Source organism: Bactrocera dorsalis, chromosome 2 (assembly GCF_023373825.1).
Source record: "Bactrocera dorsalis isolate Fly_Bdor chromosome 2, ASM2337382v1, whole genome shotgun sequence".
Taxonomy (NCBI): Eukaryota; Metazoa; Arthropoda; class Insecta; order Diptera; family Tephritidae; genus Bactrocera; species Bactrocera dorsalis.
The window spans coordinates 79,531,091-79,553,145 of NC_064304.1; the positions used below are offsets into that span (position 1 = coordinate 79,531,091).

A 22,055-nucleotide genomic window follows, 5' to 3' on the forward strand; every position below is an offset into this window, starting at 1 on the left:
ACTCCCAGCTTGTTGCCTCTCTCCCAGTCTGCCCATTTCGTTTCTTCATTCGTTTGTATGTCGCAAATAAATTTAAAAACTTTCTTTGCATGAGGTCCTTTGATTGCGGAACATCCGTTTTTACCAAGCTCATTTTGTTGACCACTTTTGGCCATAATACCGACTTTTTACGTTTCCCCGCAGAAAATTCGTGCTCCATTTCGAACAGGCATCTCACGAGGAGCTTGGTAAAGTTGTGGCTTAGCTTCGGGCTGGAAATGATATTAAAAATAAAAATAATATAATATTATTCATTAGTACACATAAATAATAATAATAATTAGTTATAAACAAAAATAAAGAGCGATTTCGCTTACCTCATTTCTTCCATCATGAATTTTGTTGATGCCGATTTTGTCACTTTTGCGCGCACGAAATGTCAATAATTGAGTTGTTCGAACGCTTGACATTTGCAAAAGTTGCCACATTTTTGCGTCGAATATGATGCTTTGCAATATTGCCGCAGTGATTGAGACTCGAACATCCCCTTCAGCTCATAAGGACTTTATGCTAACTTATTTGAGTCGAAGACAAGGTCTAGGGATCACCAAAAATCTAGAGCCACAAGTGAAAGAAGAAAGAAAATATTGGCAAAATGTATTGCAGCGAGTTATTGCAGTTATACAAACGCTTGCAGAACGTGGTTTGGCCTTTAGGGGACATGATGAGTATTTTGGATCTATACATAATGGGAATTTTTTGGGTTTACTTGAACTTGTGGTTCTATTTGATCCATTTTTAGCAAACCATATTGCAAGATATGGAAAAAATAACCTACCATATCTATCGAAAACAGTATGCGACGAACTTATCTATTTAATGAGTGATAAAGTTCACAAAGTGATTGTCGAAGAAATACACTTCAGCCTCTCAGTGGACTCCACGCCTGACCTATCACATACGGATCAACTAAGTATTATTTTGAGATACGTACCGCCATCTGCTGGTATACCCATGTACGTTTTTAAATTTAAAAAGTCATACCGGAGAAGAGATGGCAAATATAGTACTCAGTTATCTAGTGGGTTGCAAAATAGATATTGCAAAGTGCAGAGGGCAATCATATGACAATGCTGTTAATATGTCAGGAGGATACAAAGGGATGCAGCAAAAAATTTTAGAACATAATAAAAATGCTGTATTTATACTATGCGCTGCACATACTCTAAACTTGGTTGGTCGTAGTGCTGTTGATTGTTGTACGATCGCAGTGAAATTTTTTTCAATTGTGCAGTTGTTATTTGGTACAATTTTTTTCGGCTTCTACTCATCGTTGGGCAGTTTTAAAAGAAATTAATAGGCAACGATATCGTTCTGAAGTCGCTGTCGGACACTCGTTGGGAAGCTCACGAGTGCAATATTACAATCCTATCGGAAAATTTTGGATGCTTTAGATGAAATTGCTGAGGACACAAACCAAAAAGTTGAGACCAGGTTAGAATCACAAAATATTTCAAACAAAGTGCAAGATTTTGAGTTTATATTTATGTTCACTTTGTGGAATGATATTCCACAAGTAAAGGACTCCAAGAAGAAGAATTAGATCTTAAAACGTGTTCCAATTTGTATCTTTCTTTATCGGGTCATCTCGTTGAAATGAGGTTGAAATTTGAAGGCGAGGCAAGAAAAAATTTTCCTAATGAGGAATATAGGGAAACTCGAAGACGAATTAGGAAGAAACAAGTAAATGATGGAAATGCAGAGGAACTTGATTTGAATCCTAGAGACAAATTCCGCATTGAGACTTTCAATGTAATAATTGACACACAATGCAAAGAAGAGGTGATGTACTATATACCACGAAGTTTCACAAAAGTTTTAATTTCTTGCGGATCTAAATAAGTCATGTTTAGAATATGAAAAAGATATTCAATTGCTGTTAGAATCTTACCCAGAAGACTTCAATGAAAACTTCCTCGGTGAATTTAATAATTTTCACAAATAAGTTCGAATGAAATATGAATTTTCAGAAACAAAGGTCACCCATTCCGAACTATATGAAATGATTATTAAAGATAAAGTAAAGTGCGTTTTCTCAAATATAGAAGTGGCGTTTAGAATCTTTCACAGCTTAAAGATTACTAACTGCTCTGCGGAACGATCCTTCTCACAACTAAAAATATTAAAAAACTCGCAAAGAACAAAAATCGGTCCAGACAAGCTTAATTCCTTAGCATTAATGTGTATTGAGGCAGACAACTTCGTCAGATAAATTTCGACGATGTAATTTTGGAGTTTGCTCTGATTAAGGCAAGGAAAAAAATGTTTTAAGTTTTAAATTATACCTACTACACTTTCTATTTTGATGAACTTTCATTTTATACTTTCTACCCTCCATTCCGTTCCTTCCATTTCCATTTAAGCAATAGAGGGCCTACACAGCTCTGTGCTTAGGGCCTTGGATACTCTTAATCCGCCACTGCTATCAATATGATATATGAACCTTCGTCCAGGAGTGCGTAAATGTCGACACGCTTTTGGTTTCCGTATGGGGCGACCGATAAAAGAGTAATGTAGTTAGAGTTTGAGAAATGTAATTCACCACCATACCTTTGTTGAAATGGTTTGATTTTCGATATTGCAAAGGGGTATGATTTCCTTTAAGTGGGCTTCGGATCAACTGTCAACCAAAATTTTAACAATTCAATTATATTAACGACATTATTCGGTTGAGCGCATAACCTTTCAAGCTCTTTAATAAACGTTGGTTGTTTTCGTATTTGCTGTACTCATAAATCGCGCTTGACTCGATGAAACCCGTATAAAATATTGGCCAATCTTCCGACTGTCCACAAAAGTTGGGCAAAACCTGCAATTTCTGTGAGAACGTTACTGTACAGTTAACTAAAACTGGAAATTGCTGTTTTGGCAATTGAACTGTTCCCAATTGTACATGTAACTTCGGCGGCAACACTGTTGTTAGATACATACATACATCCAATTTAGACGCTTAATACGTGATTAGTGCTCTGTATTTCCCAAATGAGACAAACTGCTTTCTAACATGGCGAAGCGTTTCTGTAGAGCGGTAATGACTCATTTTTTGATTGCGATGTCGCCTGAGTATACTCGAGGTGAATACTTTTCCCAGTCCCCATAAATATTTGTCTTTATAGCATTTATCCTCAGAGGGAATCTTTTTCTGGTACACACATTAGCTGAATGTGAATAAAATCGAAAAAAATCACAAATCCTCATTGTTTGATTGACTAGAAATGACGTACAGAAAATCATTCAGGAACGTGCCGTGTTATTCATTATTCGTCGTAATTCTTATGGTGAAAGTAGAGTATAGTAGAACTGAATACTATAGGGCTAAAATTAAGGCTAAACGAATTTGAGAGAGTGAAGAAAACATCGTTTTTTAATGGATTTTATTTTTAAATAAAAATAAAAACTTTTCACAATATTGGTGCAAATTATTTGAATGTTTCGCTGTTTGCTCCTGGCACAAAAAATGAAATTATGCAGGCACCTAATTTAATAAGTTTCAATGAATTATTTAAATGACTTTTTAATGAAAGAAACATATAGTAACTTACAAAATACTGCGCCACCAATCATTACAAACGGCGGTATGCAACCCATGGTCATAAATAATGGGAACAAAACATTCCCCAGCAGAGAGCCCAGTCGTCCAGAAGTAAGTACAAGTACAACAACCATTGCTCTGGAATTTATAAAAATAACATACATATGTATGTAGTTATGTTGCATATACTATATACAAACTAAAATTTATGAAATTTATGTTAAATTAATGAAAAATATTAATCAACTGTCTAACAAAAGCTTTAGGAAATAAAATAAAGTGAGAGTTTATTTAATGGCATTTCTAGTGTTTATTTTAATTCCTTTTAATTAATTTTATTTTAAATGTTACTTAATATTAAATTGCAAAATATTTTAACTCAATATCCAATAATACTTGTATTTTATTTTGTCACTTACATTTATAGTACAAAATAGTATTTGTTTGGTCGTTTTGAGTATATTACTAGTGGACTAGAGTTACGTTCGATTACAAAAAAAATACCTTCTTACCTCATTACAGTTGGAAACAAATTGACTGAGACGCTTATAACGGTGGTACCAGCTATGCTACTGGCAGTTACGAAAATTGCCGAAATGGCTAAGGTAGAATATTCAGATAGGGACCAATAAAATGATACAGCAAAAATAAAGGATGTCAACAGCGCACCATCTGCAGTTAAATGAATACATATATATATTTGTTTATAGAAATTAATTACTGTACTGTTATGTATAAGGGCGGCCCAAAAAGTAACCAAGTTGCGGGAGATATCTCAGATAGTAAGCAAAACCAATGAGTAATATTCGGCAAGAAGTATTGGGTAGGAGAAATTGTCAGCGCCCATGTGGGGCGTTTGCTTACTTCGAACACTTTGCGGCTACCTTACAGCAGTTTTTGTCGAAATTCAGATGCAATCAGAAGAAGTTTCTGGATCGGTCGCGACCGTAGAGGAAACATGAATCCCCTGACTCGACGGCGAATTGCAGAAACAATTTTGTTTTTCACCGTGATAACGTACGCATTCACATTTCTACCATATCACTATCATTTGGTCAAATTAGACAACATACTGCTGTCCCAGCCATCGTATATTCTACTTTGGCAATTTGTGACTTATTCTTTATTTCATATTTCATTAAATTCACTTTCCAGTAGAAATTTGAGTCTACTTTTTAGACCCCCAGAAAATACATATTTCAGACGATGTAGACAGTTCGAATCATCACTGAGTCAAGTAGAGTGTAACTAAAATAAAACTGTATAGAGAAATAAATTACATTTTTCAAAATTTTCATTTTCTCTTGGACTTAATACCTTTCGGACCGCCCTCGTTTTTTTTACAACTTTTCCTACTCAGCACGGTTTTATTTCCGATTTTGTTGATTATAAAGCTGACCAAAAAGAATCCGAAAACGGTACATCCGGAGACAGCAATATTGTTTGTATAAGACTCAAAGCTAATATGAACATCGCACGTTTTCATCTCATCTACGTTTTTAATTAGATGAGTTCTATTCACATTATATTCTAATATGGTGCACATACTAGTTGTGCTGCCATAAAGTTGTTCATACTCTACAATGGATGCGAAGAGTTGAGGCAGCCATAACCGGACCGAATTCTGACTGAAATTTTAATAGGGAAAAAATGTATTCCGTTTACGTTTGGCTACTATTTTTTGGTTCAAAACTTACCCCAATAATATGGAAAATCCCATTAGGTACACCATAAAACAAAATTTCAAATAAGGGCTGGAAAACATGGGCTTTAATTGCTTCAGACCATCTTTAAACGTTTCTTTGGCGGTCTGCTGCTTGCTCAAAGGGTTTGTCGCTTCCTGCTCTTTATCAGTTTTTGCCGCTATCTTTGCAGCCTTTTCAGGCGCTTCTTCAAATAGAGCTATTACCTATATAGTATATATTTCCGATGAAATGTAATGACCCTAATGTTACTATAATTATCATTTCATTTTGTTTATATACCGGATAAGATTCTTTACTTTTCCCCGTGTTCAAAGCGTATATGGTTTTGAAAGTTGCCAAAGCTTCCACGTTTCTTCCTTGTGCCATAAGATATTTGGGACTTTCCGGAAAAAAAGGAAGTACTAGACCACTGATGAGACCAGGTAAAGCAGTAATAGCGAGGAAAACATGCCATGTATGAACTGAATTTGTTTTAAGGATAAATAAGTCTCATTTACTTAATACAAGCATACTTATATTCCATAGAGGGATGAATTATAACTGGCATTCGGAAATTTTCTATATACCGCCAATACGAGGCTGGCTGGGATATTATAACAATTAATTTACTCACATTTCATAACCCATATTTCAAACGCTATATGATGTGGCAGAGTTGCTGTTGCAATGGCGGGCAATATAAGCAAATCGATAGTTTTAATCATACCTAAAATCATTAATACTCGAGACCGATGCTTTTTTATATGGAACTCAGATAAATATGTCAGGACTACCGCAAGTGGACCACAATTACTGTAATATGTTGATATAACTAAATTTTTACATTGAATGGGTACTTCACGCTTACATAAAGCCGGCTAAAAACTTGAAGACGATTAATTGAATTGCGGTTTGGCTACAAGCACATCCCATATCCATTAAACTGCCAATAAGAAGTCCGTACATTAACACATGCTTTCGGCCAGTGGTATCCGCTAGGTAGCCCCAAGGCACTGCCGATATAATCATACCTTATTAGTAAAAGAACTGTTAAATGAAATCATAATGAAAAAAATCTTAAAAGCATAAGTTTGTATGTACTCGCATATAAATCTCTGAAGGAAATTTATCTGGAAGTGTTTCCAAGTTAGAGTCTGTTTGACTGATTACATTCTATTGAAAGAGCGTTGGAAGCGTGTGGATTTGGTAAATTTAACCATTCTCTCCTCTTTTTCTTTTAAATACCCACATATTAATTTTAGTTTTATCAGACCACAATATGTTTTTCCACTCCTGACGATGGAATTTTCTCAGCTGAACATTATGTCAAATGCGAAAAACTTTTTTGATCTGCAGAAAACCTTTTTAACAAAACAGTGCATAAATTGGTTGTAAAGTGTAATGCCGATAATCAAAATTTCGAAATTTTGAATGCCGACCGTCAAAATACCGACAAATCAAGAAAAGGTGGCGTTGTTCGTTCGAGGCCATGCGGCCTCAGGATCATAAGCCTTAGTCAGTAGAATTATCTTTCTGTACTTCGGTAGAAATAAGGACGGAGAAGGTAAAGTATTTTTCACATGTCGGCATTTTGGTTTGTCGGTGGTTGGATTCGTCGGTATTTTGATTTAGATGCATATTTAAATTTTGTCGGTATTTTGATGTGTCGTCATTTTGAACTTCGGTATTTTAAGAGTATCCCACATAAATTCAACAATTTTCTTTATTTTTCTATCGTTTCCAATTCTTCTTATTAGAATAGAAATAATCAAATAACGAAAAGGCAAAATATTTACGGAATTGTAGATTATTTCTATTTTTTCCAGTTTAAACACATGTCCATTCATAAGACCGCAGGCGGTAAACATAAAATCGAAATCGAAGAAGGAAGAAAAGGGCACAGTAACGTACCAGTACCGTTATCGATTTTATGTGATACTTTTTTCCCAATTAACAATTTTGTTTTAAATGTGGGAGTAGAAGTTTTTCGACACTATGCTTTCAAAAAGTTTTACCACACCTATTCAATAGAGGCTATAATGATATAACTAATGCTAACAGTAGGTATTTACACGGTTTGATGGTGAAACACCAAAGAGCTTGCACACAATTGTTTACATAAGTCCTCCATCACCCTTGAAATGTTGAGACTAACTACTTATATTTTTAATCTTTTGAGTATTTATAAGAGCTACAAAATAGAGATATCCGTGAAGGTATCCATGGCCCACATATGTATGTAGCAATCACGATTTTTTTAAGTTTTGGATTAGCGTTAAATATGACTGCTAATAATATCTCCTTTCATGCGGAATAGACATACACACATATGCACGTTGGTATTCTCATCTGTATTTACCTGCGTAAGTTATAGCGTTCAGTACTCCTTTTGATAATAAGCCAATCTGAAGATCGCATTCTGCAGTGGGCAATATGTACGATATGTTTGACGTTTCAAACACAGTTGCGGCTACTGCCAGCATGGACACAATGAGGAGACAGTAATTAAATTTGCCAAATCCACACGCTTCCAACGCACTTTCAAAATCCTTAAGTGGTGCTTCTTCAACCCGGCCGTTAGAAGTTTGTGGGCCCGAAGCTGCTGAAGGCCGAATTATACTGAGATCGTCATGGTTTTACGGTGCACACTTACCCATTTCTTGGCCAGAAAATTATTAAGTCTGGGCTGAAATATCAGCAGGAAATAATAGTGTAACTCATTAAGTTAAATTTAATACTCACATAACTACATTTTAAAACATATGTAAAGGAAATCATAATAAAAAATAAATGTATATATTGTATTTACCGCTTCTTATGCAAAGATTTAGATAAATATGTATAATCAATAAATTTCTAAATGAATGTAATGTACAATGACAGAAACAAACAGAAATGTTCGAATATTAAGACATTATACAATTGTATGACATAGGTTTGTAGAACTTAAAAGTAGAAATGAATCAATAATTCAGAGTTTACACTTTCGTATCTAGAGGGCTTGTTGTTTAGGGCAATTATGTCATGTTAGCCTACATATCAGTTTAATTCTCTTATTTTTATGTTTTCGCAACATGTTCCACCGGAATACGAGTATAATATTTTTGTTCACCTAACGATTTTTCGCAATAACAAGAGGCACTTGCAGTTTGGAAATGTTTAAAAAGTGTGTGTAGCCGCGCCCCCTGATAAGTTTAATGTACTTATATATCAGAGAACTGCAACGAGTAATAAATTTTTGTTTATACTTAATTACTGATCCGTTACTCCGTCTGATTCTGTCATCATGTACACAAAGCGAACCGTTTGTCTTCAAATCAGCAATAGCGAACAACTTTGAATCACTAGCGATCAGCTTATACCTGATCATGCTTCAATGATTGAAATGATCGACACGTTCGGTTTGTATACTTGTGCACTTCTGTTCTATATATGTACTTCAAATACATATGTTTATGTGTGCGTTCCAGCCGATTATGTTTAATAGCTAAGGTAATAAATTCAGTTATCCTGTATGCGGCTCCAATATGGATACAGGCGCTAGATAGGAATAAAATCATATGCTAGACCAATTAACACGTGATAAGTGCTTTCCGAACCATTTCAAATGACGCCGCTGAGGTATTAGCCAATATGGCACCGATTGACATACAGTGAGACAAATTCGCGTGAATATACATATGTATAACTAATTAGAGACGTCTACCACAGCTAAAAGAGAAGAGAGAAGTAAAAGCATTGCATTGCAAACTTCATGCAAAGGACGGTGGATCTTCCGACTGATTTCGGACATACACACATTCGTGGATAGGTAGACAACATGGGGACTGGATTTCCATATTACCCAAATACTCAGTGGGCATGGTTGCTTCAGAAGCTGCCTTTTCAAATATAATCATGACATTAGTTCATACTGTCCGACGTGTACAGGATGTATAGAAGACTCTGTACACATGTTCTTTTATTGCCCTCGGTTTTCAAGTATAAGGGAAAAGCTGATAACCACCCTTGGAGGTAGTATCACTGTGGAAAATTTGACAGCACTTATGTGCGAGTCCTCTGTAAAGTGAAAAGCTGTCAGCGAAGCGGTAAATCAAATTATGACAAAATTGAGATAATTAAAACAGATTAGGCGTCAGTCAGTCTGTGCAATAGAGGAGACTTAAACTTCTTCTTCTCTCCCATGAAGTAATACTTTATCCAATGGTCCCGTGGGAGAGACATGAGGTGGGAGTAGGTTAGGTTTAGCGGATTAAAGTCCCGCACTGTAGGAGGACCTTCTCGTTACAATTAAGAACTCATGTTTGGAGAGGCTTTCTTAGAGGTGTCTAGGGACCTATTTTTCGGAGTACCAAACGAAAAAAAAAATAAAATTTTAATCACCCTAATACATATGTTATGTGTATAATGGAAATTCCATTGAGTACATACATACAACAAATGCATGTATATATGTATGTACGTACTCGATGGAATTTCCATTGTTTACGCATCGAAAATTTGTGATATGCGCACATTTTCAAACTGATAAATTTTTTGCCACACATGATTCAAATCAATCCAATTGTTACTACTTGCTGTCTCGTAGATTTACTCGTTTATTTACCCGTAGTTTATCCGCAGTTTCACATCGATTCAAACAATCTTCGCAACGCTATGAACCGATATAATACGATTTGAACCGAAGCCAGCCATACCGTTTACTCGACCGTGATTGCCGAAGAACAGATTGTTCGTGTTGCATCGAATCAGTTGACGCTGGCGGGTACTAAGAATTGATCAACACATCTTGCGACAGCGGTAAAATCGGAAGAGCACTACGCCACTGCACATATAATTGGACTACAACCACGTTTACTTCCACATAACACTACTTTAAATTCCATCTGATTTTTTTGCCTTCCGGTATACAACTCAAGCACCAAGTAATATATCAGGATAAAAAATGGGCAGGTATATTGCCTTTAAGGTATGCCATCTCAGGTCTAAAAATTGCTAAGATCATGACTGGCTTAACGAAAATATACATAGTTCAATAGAGAAATAATATACATGTCTGTGTGTCAAAAATAGTTTGAATCGCGTAAATATTTCTCTTAGCCAAATAACCATAATAAAACGTTTTACAAACTTCCGGCTGACTTTATGGCTCACATATCGGCCAATATGTGAGTTATCTTAATAAAATTTAGCGAGCGAGAATAAGATCGGAGAAAACTAGCCATAGAGTCCATATAACCAATAAGAGAATTTTCAAACATTCCGGTTGACCTTACTTCATATGTAAATATTTTGTGTCCAACGAGTGGCTCCCATCGTGATCTGCGGTGCACCACAAACGTAGGAACCATGGTACTCCATGTTATTCTACATGTAACATCCGTGGATACAGCCAATAAGTGTATTGCTGCAAAGGTCGCTCTAAGGTAAGTTGGGTATATCAGACGGTCAAAAGATGAACATTCTAAAATTCTCTAGTTTTTAACTGAAAACTTGCAGAGTCTACTCCTGGTGGCTCTTTGCTCACATACCGACATGGGATTTATGGACGAGGGCGATGAAGAAGAGGCGCAGTGATATTTTTCATAGATAAGTCGAAGTTCAAGGGATTGGTTAAAGGAAAAGTTTTCTATAGTAGTATCAATAGCATTAAGCTATCTCATTATTATATTCGTTGGGGCACATGGCAATAGCGGAGTCGTTGAAAATTGAAAACTAATGAGCTTGCAAGAGACCGCATTCGTAGGAGTTTTTAATGAATTTTGTCTAATAAAATCTTATCGGATGCAAATTGTCAAAGTTGGATGAAGAAGGGAAGTAGAAATATTCAAATCCTTTCTCTTCATTGTCCAGCTTTTGCAAAAGTGAGGTTGGAACATTTCGGTAATCATGCTTTCGGTGAAACAAGAGAGATAGCCGAAACTTCCTGAACAAGTTTGTGGTAGTCTCAAAACTCGTTGTTGAATTGTTAACGTCTTTAGGATCAATTTATAGGAGTTTTAGGTTCTCAATGAACCAACGTTCTAAGCTGTCGAATTAAGATCCCTCTTGGTGCTTGTAAATGGATCGGCGTGTTAACCTAATCTAGCTTCTCAATAGTTTTTTTTTGAAGAAAAAAATTGAAATTAAAAGGAAAGTATTCCACTAGATTTAGTAAAATCTTTAATTAAAATAATTTAAAAATTATTTCCATATTTACATTCATACATATATTGTTACAATTAGTTTCTTATATGTTTATATATATATATATATTGTTTTTATTTATAACATTTTTATTTTTTATTTAAAATATTTTGATTTTGAGCAGTCAGTGGACTATAGAATAATTGTCGACATATTATATATGTTACATATATACTTACTTATGACTATTGCAATATTTTATATACATACTATATATGTACACATTATTCATTATGAAAGATATGCAAAATCAGTTTAATTAGGGCAGTCTAAGCACTTGGTTTTAAAGTTTGATGATTTCAAACACAATTGCCATTTTGTGCCATAAACACCGTTAACAAATTAAAATTACTGTACATAAACTGACTCTACATACACGGATTTTCGTTGTTATCGTTTCATAATATTATAAAAATCAAATCACAACACAAGTCGTATATTTAATGGTACTGACAACGCCAAACATAGTCAGTGCCCACAAATACGATAGCTAATATGATAAACATACTTATGCATTTTTTTTAATTGTTACTGTTTTAAAGAAAGCATCATGAATTATTCCAACGAACAAAAATTTATATTATTTATAACTATAAATGTACTATAAACCCTTATTGTGTATGACCTGCGCGACAATAGTATCAACTAAGCAACCATTAACAAAATTTGTATTACGTATTGCGACCGCCTACTGATGAACAACAGTGGAATACTTATATATGCTATTTCTATTCTTTATCTTGTTTCAGGCGAGCCGTAGTTAGATATGTAAGAAAGGTAGTTTCACTTTGATTTTATTACAAATAGTTCGGTTTATTAAATTATTTCACATTGCGAGTAATGTTTCAACATTACAAATATTTGAAAATGAAAGTTATAACATTTGGTTGAAGGAGTACTCAGGAGTGTATAAAAAGTTGTATGCCGGCTTGCATACTTACATACATATGTATATATGTATATACATTTGATTGCATTAACTTTTGACATCGCGCGGGTATATTCGACAAACTGTTCCAATATCCAAATATCTATCTTACAAACTGACTGACATATTCGGTGAGAGGTCTGATAGAATAACGAAAACGTTTTTGAAATACATATACAGGAACTGAGGTAATTCGTGGACCGATTTCACACATTTTTTGCATTAATCTGTAATATATCTAGTGTTATACGCGAATTTAATTTTCCAAGGTATCTTATATATGATATAAAGTCTACTGAATATTCAGGAACTTCGAAAATATCAGGTCTAAGATATAAGCTTTCTAAATTTCATTAATATATCTCACATATTGACCGCGATTATACGAGTACTTTTGCTATATGCTGCTACAGAGTATAATAGTTTTGTTCACCTGTATTTATCACCTAAAACAAATCGAGATAGAAATAGGGTTATATATATATATATGATTAGAATAACGAGACAAGTAGAAATCGGTCCACACAAACTGTATCTTGAAGAAAAATTAAGATATCATGCTGAAATTTCCTACGCACGTTCATTAGCACCATAAGAAGTCTGATATAAAATCTTTAAAAAGTGGCCGTGGCCCCACCCCATAATCGGTTAAAGGTATTTATCTTCCAAGGAATATAATTTGCAAATCTTTGAGACCATTCTTACGACTGAGTGAAAATAACTGAAATCAGTTTCCGAATCGCTGCACTCGTTAACGAGCGAAATTCATGTCTTTTTTATACCCTGAATAGGGTATATTAAGTTTGTCACGAAGTTTGTAACACCCAGAAGGAAGCGTCACAGACCCTATATGGTATATATAGAAATGATAAGTATGTTGAGCTGAGTCGATTTAGCCATGCGCGTCTGTCCGTATATATACGAACTAGTCCCTCAGTTTTTAAGATATCGTTTTGAAATTTTGCAGACGTCATTTTCTCTTCAAAAAGCTGCTCATTTGTCGGAACTGCCAATATACAAACTGAACGATCACATTTGAAAATGTATCTTCACAAAAGTTGGCACAGGTTATTTTCTAAGATAATAATGTAATCTCCGAAGAAATTGTTCGGATTGGCTGCCATATATATCTTCACGAAATTCGGTATGAGTTATTGTTCATAGAAATAATGTAATATCTGAAGAAATTGTACAGATCGGTTAACTATAGCATATAGCTGCCATACAAACTGGAGACAAAGTTACTAGAAGAAATGCACATGTGAAGGGTATATTAGCTTCGGTGCAGCCGAAGTTAACCTGTTATCTTGTTTGGTTTTTGGATCGTTGTACTCGTTATCGGATACACACTTTCGAAATTTGAAATTACCTCATTCGATAACGTGTTCTCGTCTCTTCTAAAGAATAGCAATGTCACTCGTTAGCTATTGAAAATTTATTTTTAGAAATTAAAAACAAAAAGTTTTAAGTAAATCAGTTACAAAACATCGAAGCTATGGAATCCATTGGCGCTAAAACTTAACCCTGCTGGGCCACCGATGAAAGACAAAACTTAGCAACAATAATTAAATAAACAAAATAATAAATGACTAAAAATAATAATTAAATACACAAATAGGTATTTGCTAATCAAAAGCACAATATAAAAAGAAAATTTCTTTAAACAAAGCTTCGAAGCTGGCGGTGGTAACTGTAGCAGAAGAGCAACTCCTCCAAGCTACGGGGATAGATCTTGCAGTAGAAGGGTTGACAACAATTAGAACTTTTGAAATGTAGTGCCAAAAGAAGTTTTCAATTAGTTGGTAGAGATGATCATTAACAGCGAGGAAGAAGATGAAGATCCGACACCATATGCCAGTCGCATTGTTACAAAATCAACTAAAAAGAAGCCCGCTGTCGAAAGCGAAAAGCTTTCTCTTTTAAAATCCAATTTACGCGCATAAGAAGTAACGCAAACCCATTCCAAAAAAATATTGAGAAATAAATTGCTTTAAAGGAGAGAAAATAAAAGAAGAGCGGATTAAAACTTATGAGCTTGATGTTTTAAAGAGAAGAGTTCAGAAATAAGCATCCATATTTACGATATGTTAATTCCAAGTTCCTTTTTTATTGAAAATATATTTATTAAAAGAAAATATGAATACACGATGTTCTTCATCTGAATCAGATAAACTTATATAAAAAACAAGGATCATTTTTTTGTCTGCAAAAACAAAATTTAATAAATTTCTATATAAACGTATATCAAATTTAAATATTTACGGTCAATTCCAATTTAAATATTTTTTTTGTTTTGTTTCGCATTTCATGTTGTTCATAAGGGGAAATGTTACGAAATTTCACTCGATTCGATTGCTCGCTCGCTCATGACTGCCGCGTTTCGGGTCCAGATACTAACCCCGCCCAATCCCCATATCACGGACTAAAACTGCGAGAAATTAATAAACAAATGCGAAGGAACCTTAAAATTTTTCATGAAATAAGCGAAATTAGGGTATAACCTCGCCTATTTTTCATATATCTTAATTTTAAATCCTATATGATTTTTTAACTTTACAGTATATACATTGAGAGCCAATGACGTTATCGAAATAAAACTCACGTCCAAAAAGAGTCGAATCAAATTATAATTCTTCAAATCATGTGTGAAATATAATAACTGTCGTGATTTTAAAGCTCTATATCTATTCTCATTAAAGTTAACTGAACATGTTATGAATATTATAATTAAATCTAATGCAAATGGTTTGAAATTGAATATGTTAACATGTTACGTTTTGCATAAAATAATTGAACTCGAATTTTTTTTTTCATATTTGTAATATCCTAATTTTTTTTAACACGAAAAAACCAATAAGTAAAGCTTTCCATTTAAACAACTGCATTGAACTGTGGCAGAGCATCCAAAAACCTGCTTCTAAGATATGAAAACAAGCAAAACTTGTATAAAGTACTTGACATGGAACCGCCAATAACAATTATAGTAATTATCTCAGTTGAGCGACATTTGTTAAACTGAAGTTAATGAAGTGAGCGGGAACTTCAATACTAAAATTACATTTTAAATACCTACAATACATATAATCAGATAGAAGTATGGAGACTTTTTATGTTTGTTATGTAAAAAAGAGGTTTAAATCTGCGACGTTGGTATCTCTGGTTTTGGTATTAAAACATTTATAATGAAATGCTTGTACCATAATTATAGATTTAGACATGCAAGTATATATGCATGTACAAACATTAGCATAAAAATTTATAATTTTTAATATTTATTTTAATATTTAAAAAGTGTTTATGAAGAAGTGGGGGTAGATGACAAAATAGCAGAAAGTGCCAAATCAAACTTTATATTGTATATAGTATGTTTTTGTAGTATTCAATGGTTTTGTAGCAATGGGCGGCTTACAACCGCAATGTTTATCTTCTATCCATTTTGATTGGAAATATTATAAAAATGACAATTAGCTGTTTATGAGAGTTTCATACTCGCATAGCTTCCGCCTGTCACCTCCATATTTGGATTTCGCATGTTTGCCAAAATTTGATTTTTCCGCAGAAAAAAGTCTGTTCTCTTAACAAGATTGATAATTACATTTTAGTTTTGATGGTTTTCATTATGAAAAATTATAACTGAAAACTTAGATATGTGTAAAACCAGGTATACAAATTGAGTATTGCCAACATTGATCAAATGTGATTACAAGAGAACAACTATAACTACATTGTCACTACGGAAGGGCGGAAAGGAATTCACTAGTTGCACTCTTAGCCCAGATGTGGTCAGAGTTGAGTATTTCCACGAAATGGCAATGTTTTACTTTCCATGGCGGAATAAACAGCAAAATCTCATTGAAAACGATATTGAGCAGACATGCCAACACATCGTGTTCTATAGAGGAGAATCAAAGAAAATGTCACTTTTTTGAGCAACGATTACTTGAAAATGTCGTATAAAGTCTTTATAATGAAATAGATTCAGAAGAAAGTACACAAAATGGCCTATACAATATTACGATTCAACAAATAATGGCACCGAGCTAAATTTCAATAATGACTAATAAAAGCCAAAGCCTCAATATAAAGCAAAGAACTTGACACATTTGGTGCAGGTGTAGGAAAGAGTCGTTTGTTATCAGCAATATACATATGGTAATCTTAACCAACATTACAATTCTACACCTGGAGCAGACAGCATTTAGAACAAGTAGATTTACACTTTTCTCAATATTCTCTTTACATGTTAGTCAGTTTAATAGTTCTTTGAGGTCACTTAGTAATGACATAATTCATTCATATATGTATCTATAAACACACATGATGGATTGGTTAATGGGTCAACTGGACAACTTATGCAAATTGTTTTCCATTGATCTTTTCCATCAACTTTGTGAATTATATTCTTCGAATCTTCTGTTAGTTTGATAGCGTGTTCAAAAAAGCCTCATCTCAGATGGCTTTTTTGTTAACGGATTTTCTATTCCTCTTAACAAATTTTCTCAATCGAATCCTGTGTTTAGGGAATTATGAAATTGAACGTAACTATAGTTCTGACAACAAGTTTCACTTTTATGATTTCCCGAATATCAGGACATCAAATTTTATTCCATAATGGTCAGAGTCTCCACGGTCACATTATCATTCAGATATCTTACGTTTTCTCCAATTAAAGAACTGAGGACAGATAGCACGAAAACAAGAAACAGGAATATATGTGAAATAACTGAGGAAACACTTCCTACTTTTATACAATTCAAATCTGCGAGAGGATAAAATGTTCGGATACATTCTTAGCCCTTTCTTAGTTGTTTCGGTATAAAGTCAGCCATGCGAACTGAAGATTTGAAAATTTTAGTCTGATTTCGGGCATTTTTGCATAAAAGATGGATTCTGTGAAGAAACTATTGGCACATTTTCACACTGTAACATAAGCAAATCGGGATAATATTATATATTAATTATATTAACATAATCTTAATTGAAATTGGTAATACAATCCTGATATAGTATATGAAATTTCAACTAAAAACAGTGGGGCAAGGCTTACTGCCCAGCTGTATTTATTTCATTAGTTTTTTTTATTAGTTTTCAACTTATCCGTTATATGGGGAGTAAGCGTGGTTATGATCCAATTTAATTTTTTTTCACTTTATGAAGGTGTACTAGAAAGACTTGCTCCTAACACTTTGGCTTCAATGGCATGTGTGATATGTACTTAAAATCTATTAAAGGGTTAGATGGGTTTGAAAATTTAAAAAAATCGATTTTTTTTTGTCTTATTAAATAGTCCAATATGTTTAGAATACTGTCCTAAAATTTCAAATCGATCCGAGTAAAATTTCTCGAAAAGTTATAAACCGATTTGGCTCAAATTTTGCACACATCTTTGCAATCTTATCTACTTAATGAACGATCATTTTTTTTTTTTAATAAATAATTTAATGTGTTATTTTTTTCTAAGTCTGTCAAAAATTCAAATTTCAATATTATTTTTTTCCTTCGTTCAATAAAGAGACTTATGCATGTACTAACGAAATATTTTTGGTTCTTTGATTTTAGATAATCCAATTATGAGTTATGACGTCCACGGCAAGATCACTTTTTTTTTGAGACGTCACGTTAGATGAGTTGTCAACGGCTGAGTTCTCAAAATTTTTACATGAAAATTTCACAAAATAGTCTTTAAATATGTACCTTCCATATGCTGAATTGTTTGAATGAAATATATAATATGAAAAAAAAAAATTAAAATACGCTTATTTTTAGCCTCTGAACCCCACGTAACCCCTTAAGGAACGTTTCACGGCCATTTCTTTACTTTTTAACCCCGGATGAATATGAATTTTTAAATTGATTTACGGATATGTTATAAGACTTTATAAATTTTAGATAAACGACATCCGCTCTGCCAATGAATATATGTAGAAAATTTCATTAATATATCTCAATTTCTATCTACGCTATCATCATCTCATTATCCTGATCATATTAATATGCTTATACACATCTCTATTACAAATAACCGTTAGGTGTCGAAGAGTATAACTCGGTGGCAACATGCGAAAGTATAAATAAGTATGTACCTCCAAAACAAGCTAAAAATTTTGAATACTTGCATTACCAACATGTAATTTGATATATGTAATTGCAGTTGATTAAATCTATAAAGATATTTTTAAAGCTTAATAATCTAACTATTTACATAATCAGTTTAATTAAGTCGTTCTGCAAAAGTGGGCTTACATATTCCATATGAATTACTTAATTTAAGTTATTTACAAATGCATATATGTATATGTATGTATTTCTTATGCATAAATTTACAATCAGAGTGTGTCTTTTCCATCCTTTCCATTCTTTCCCTGAATATCTTTACCATATTTATTGTCCTCGTCACAGGAAATACATTTTATTATAATTCGTTGCTGATCAGTTCCGCTTTTGGTTGAAATATAAACTGGAGAACTGTCATTTTTGGCTTTCTCTTGTATGCAGTCTACAACAACTTTATTCGGAGTTTTATCCATGGTAATTCTCTCTCGAAGTGAAGTTTGCGCCACCTGTATTTGTGTCTCCATTGTGCTACGTTTCCAAATATTTTTGCCCTCTACTAAAGTAAAAAGAACAGGTAAAAGTACGCATATTTAGTATTGATTAAAATTATAATGCAGTTCACATACATGGCCATAACATTAACAAGAATAAAATTAAAATGTTGTAAAAGTTGAATTCAATTTTTTATACTCTTGCAACCTGTTGATACAGAGTATATTATTTTTGTTCACTTAACGGTTGTACGTATCACCTAAAACTAAGCGAGATAGATACATACTTGTATACGTATTTAAATGAACAGGATGAAGAGAAAAGTTGAAACCGGGGTGAATTACTGTCTGTCTGCCTGTCCGTCCGTCCATGCAAGCTGAAACTTGAGTAAAGATTGAGTTATCTTGGTAAGAGTTCCTTAGTACAAAAAAATTACGACCTCGTTAATGGGCGTATTCGACCACTGCCACGCCCGCAAAACGCCATTAACCCAAAACTTATGAAGTGCCATAACTAAACAGTAAATTAAGATATAGAACTGCAAATTTTGCACAGGGGATCCCAGTAGTAAGGGGCACCTGTGGTAAAAACTTTTGTAAAATTGTAAAAAGTGTAAATAAGTTTAATGTTCATATGCCCTAAATCGCTAAATCTACAACATCCAAATTTGCCTAATTATAAAAACTCCTACCGTCAGTGGGAAAATGAATAAATGTATGTATAACGGTACTGTTGGAAACTACTAAAACTAACTTCTGAGATGATATGAGAAGAAAATTAACTTTTGAAATGGGAGAAGGGATAAAAACTGGACGATGGGCGAGGTACCGCTCACTTTTTGGTGAAATCACCAACATCGGCTTCCGATTTCGACTAAATTTAGTATGCGACATTCTTCTCATATTCCTACGTCACAGTGTAAAAATGGGCGAAATCGGATTGATTGCAACCACGCCCACTTCCCATATAACACAGTTTTAAAATCGATTTGATTCTTTTACTTTCCAGTGCACAAATCAAGAAGTAGTTAATTTAACATTAGAAAAATTTGCACTAATAATTCATTTAAAATAGGTCAAAAAACTGCATAAAACCTACCAAAACTATTCAAGCCGATAGGTACCGAATATGTAGACCCCAATATTTATAGTTGTCTTTTGACCGAAAATTTCGGTCAATGTATGTACAAATGAAATTCAGAGAGAATCCTTTCCTGACAATAGTAACTCTGTATATTAAAAATGGGTTGAACCCGGTCAATACTTTCTTGAGCCCCCATATGCCTAATATAAAGATTTTCGAACTTCCGGATGACTTTATGCTGCATATACCGGTCAATATTTGTATGATTTTAATGAAAATGACTAAGCGTGTTTACTCATAACAGTATATTTTTGTTTCTTAAATAAATGAAATTAGTCGGCTTAACCTCGCCCCCATATAACTAATATCAGGATTTTCGAGCATCCGGATGACTTTACTCCCTTTAATTGGTGATTGTATGTGAATAACGAAACCCAGGGAACAGTTTTTTGGTATGTTACATACTCGTAATAATAGTTAATAGATAAAATTGGAACGATGCTACACCAATTCCTATAATCTACGTATTATGATTTTCGTTTTTTTTTAACAAATCTAATGACAAATTTGTCGGTCACTGCATGAGTTATATATACTTAGTTAATGTACAATATATGTTATATAAAATTGCTCAGATTTAGATTTAGATTGTGTACCTCTGGTTGACATTTCACACCTTAAGATATTTCTCTAGCTTTGATTCCTGCAGGTATCAAGAGTATAAAATTTTTGTTTGCACCCGAAGTTAGCCCTTCCTTACTTGTTTTAGTTAACACACAATTTTGGGTCATAAAATTATTATTCAATTGGTATATTTTAATTGGCAGATTTTTCAAATCCCGTAACAGTGGCACTGGAAAAGAATAAGTTATAATAAGGAAGAAACCTGAGGAAAACTTAATTCACTATACTATACAATAGTTTTTCTGTGAAGTTGAATTCGTTAGATGCAATTCATAAGAGTTTACGAATACTGTTTTTCCACGAATATTCGTAACCGGCTTTAACAATAGTTTCCAAACGCGCGGGAGAATTACAGACATGAAATGGTTATGTAATTCAAAAACGGAAAGCCTCTCAAACAAATACGAAAACATTAACATAAAAGGTCAATTATGCGACCAAGAGAAAATACCTATACCTAAACGTTTTTGCCTTAAAAAGTTTTGGTAATAAGTTAGATTGATCTTAGTCAAACTATATGCATATATGAAAGAAAGTCGTGTTAGTTACACTATTTATAATTGAAGATTATCTATTTTAGGCATTATTATTGGCAAGTGATTTTCTCTGAAATTGAAATGACATACATACATATGTATGTATCTCGATTCCTACTCAAGCTACAGCTTGCATGGACAACCCGGAAGTCAACTCGTCTCGTCATCCCGAACATTTGTGTACGTACATATATATATATATGTATATGTACATACATACGTACTTATGTAACTCCATATCTAACCCGATTAGTTTAAGATGTTATGAACAAAACCTTAATGGTTTGTAACAGCATGTTGCTAGAGTGTAAAAAGTTATTATATACCTTTAATAGATTTTTGAAAACTGTTTTTATTTGCAATTAAATTCGGGGAATCCGTCTTGTGATTGACTGCACCATAGCAACAACAACATATGATCCTTTGAAAGTACAATCGAAATCTAAAAAACCAAAACAACACCGTTAATAATAAATTTAAGTATGTATAACTATAAATCTTGTTACCTTTTGTTCATCCAATAGTATATTATTGGATTTACCATGGCATTTGACATAGCTAACCAGTAGAACCCCAAGTACATATGTTGTACGTATTTGGCGGATGTGATATCGTTGTTGTGATAAGCATAGATGAAAAACATATGATACGGCAACCAGCATATTGCAAATATTAGAACGATGGCAATAAACATCCGTACCACTTTTCTTTTCGACTTCATCGACTCCATTTGACGATCAATGTTTTCTCCAATAGAACGGCTTCCCCTAAAATAATACGGATGGTTACATTGGATTGAAACACACATATGTATGCAATTATCGCAAGGAATTTGA

At 33.6% G+C, this 22,055-nt stretch overlaps 2 protein-coding genes across 13 annotated transcripts in view; both read right to left on the reverse strand.

The window, feature by feature from the left end:
- Positions 1-1,711: 1,711 nt before the first annotated feature.
- On the reverse strand, positions 1,712-9,627 carry LOC105226647 (synaptic vesicle glycoprotein 2B). 8 transcript variants are annotated; one of them, XM_011205630.4, is made up of 11 exons: positions 8,066-9,627; positions 7,910-7,942; positions 7,616-7,855; positions 6,125-6,287; positions 5,891-6,069; positions 5,557-5,738; positions 5,269-5,480; positions 4,919-5,199; positions 4,084-4,243; positions 3,582-3,709; positions 1,712-3,514 (listed from the first exon to the last, which is right to left on the reverse strand). In XM_011205630.4, exons 2-11 carry the CDS (start codon positions 7,911-7,913, stop codon positions 3,459-3,461), a joined length of 1,605 nt encoding a protein of 534 aa, XP_011203932.1. In that variant the 5' UTR covers positions 7,914-7,942; positions 8,066-9,627; the 3' UTR covers positions 1,712-3,458. The 8 variants fall into 8 exon arrangements, 6 of the variants coding, with proteins under 6 accessions (XP_011203932.1, XP_011203936.1, XP_011203934.1 ...); XM_011205634.4 differs by having other exon boundaries at positions 6,125-6,269; positions 7,616-7,858; XM_011205632.4 differs by having other exon boundaries at positions 4,928-5,199; positions 7,616-7,858.
- Positions 9,628-11,394: 1,767 nt separating this feature from the next.
- The window catches only part of LOC105226651 (tachykinin-like peptides receptor 86C), a 29,671-nt gene continuing 19,010 nt past the window's right edge, over positions 11,395-22,055 (reverse strand). For 3 of the 5 annotated variants that reach the window (XM_049448802.1, XM_049448801.1, XM_049448800.1), the window contains exons 8-10: positions 21,726-21,986; positions 21,546-21,661; positions 11,396-18,980 (exon numbers count right to left, since the gene is read on the reverse strand). In XM_049448802.1, coding sequence (XP_049304759.1) covers positions 18,697-18,980; positions 21,546-21,661; positions 21,726-21,986 — 661 coding nt within the window. In that variant the 3' untranslated portion in view covers positions 11,396-18,696. Of the gene's footprint in view, positions 18,981-21,545; positions 21,662-21,725; positions 21,987-22,055 lie in introns of all 5 variants that reach the window. The other 2 variants (XM_049448803.1, XM_049448805.1) reach the window with 2 other exon arrangements.

Excerpts from the sequence above, each read along its gene's own strand:
- LOC105226647 (XM_011205628.4), bottom strand. Across the intron at positions 6,070-6,124 it reads AAGTTTTTAGCCGGCTTTAT|TAATTGTGGTCCACTTGCGG; the intron begins GTAAGCGTGAAG and ends AACATATTACAG. Across the intron at positions 3,515-3,581 it reads GATTGGTGGCGCAGTATTTT|GTGCCTGCATAATTTCATTT; the intron begins GTAAGTTACTAT and ends TTATTAAATTAG.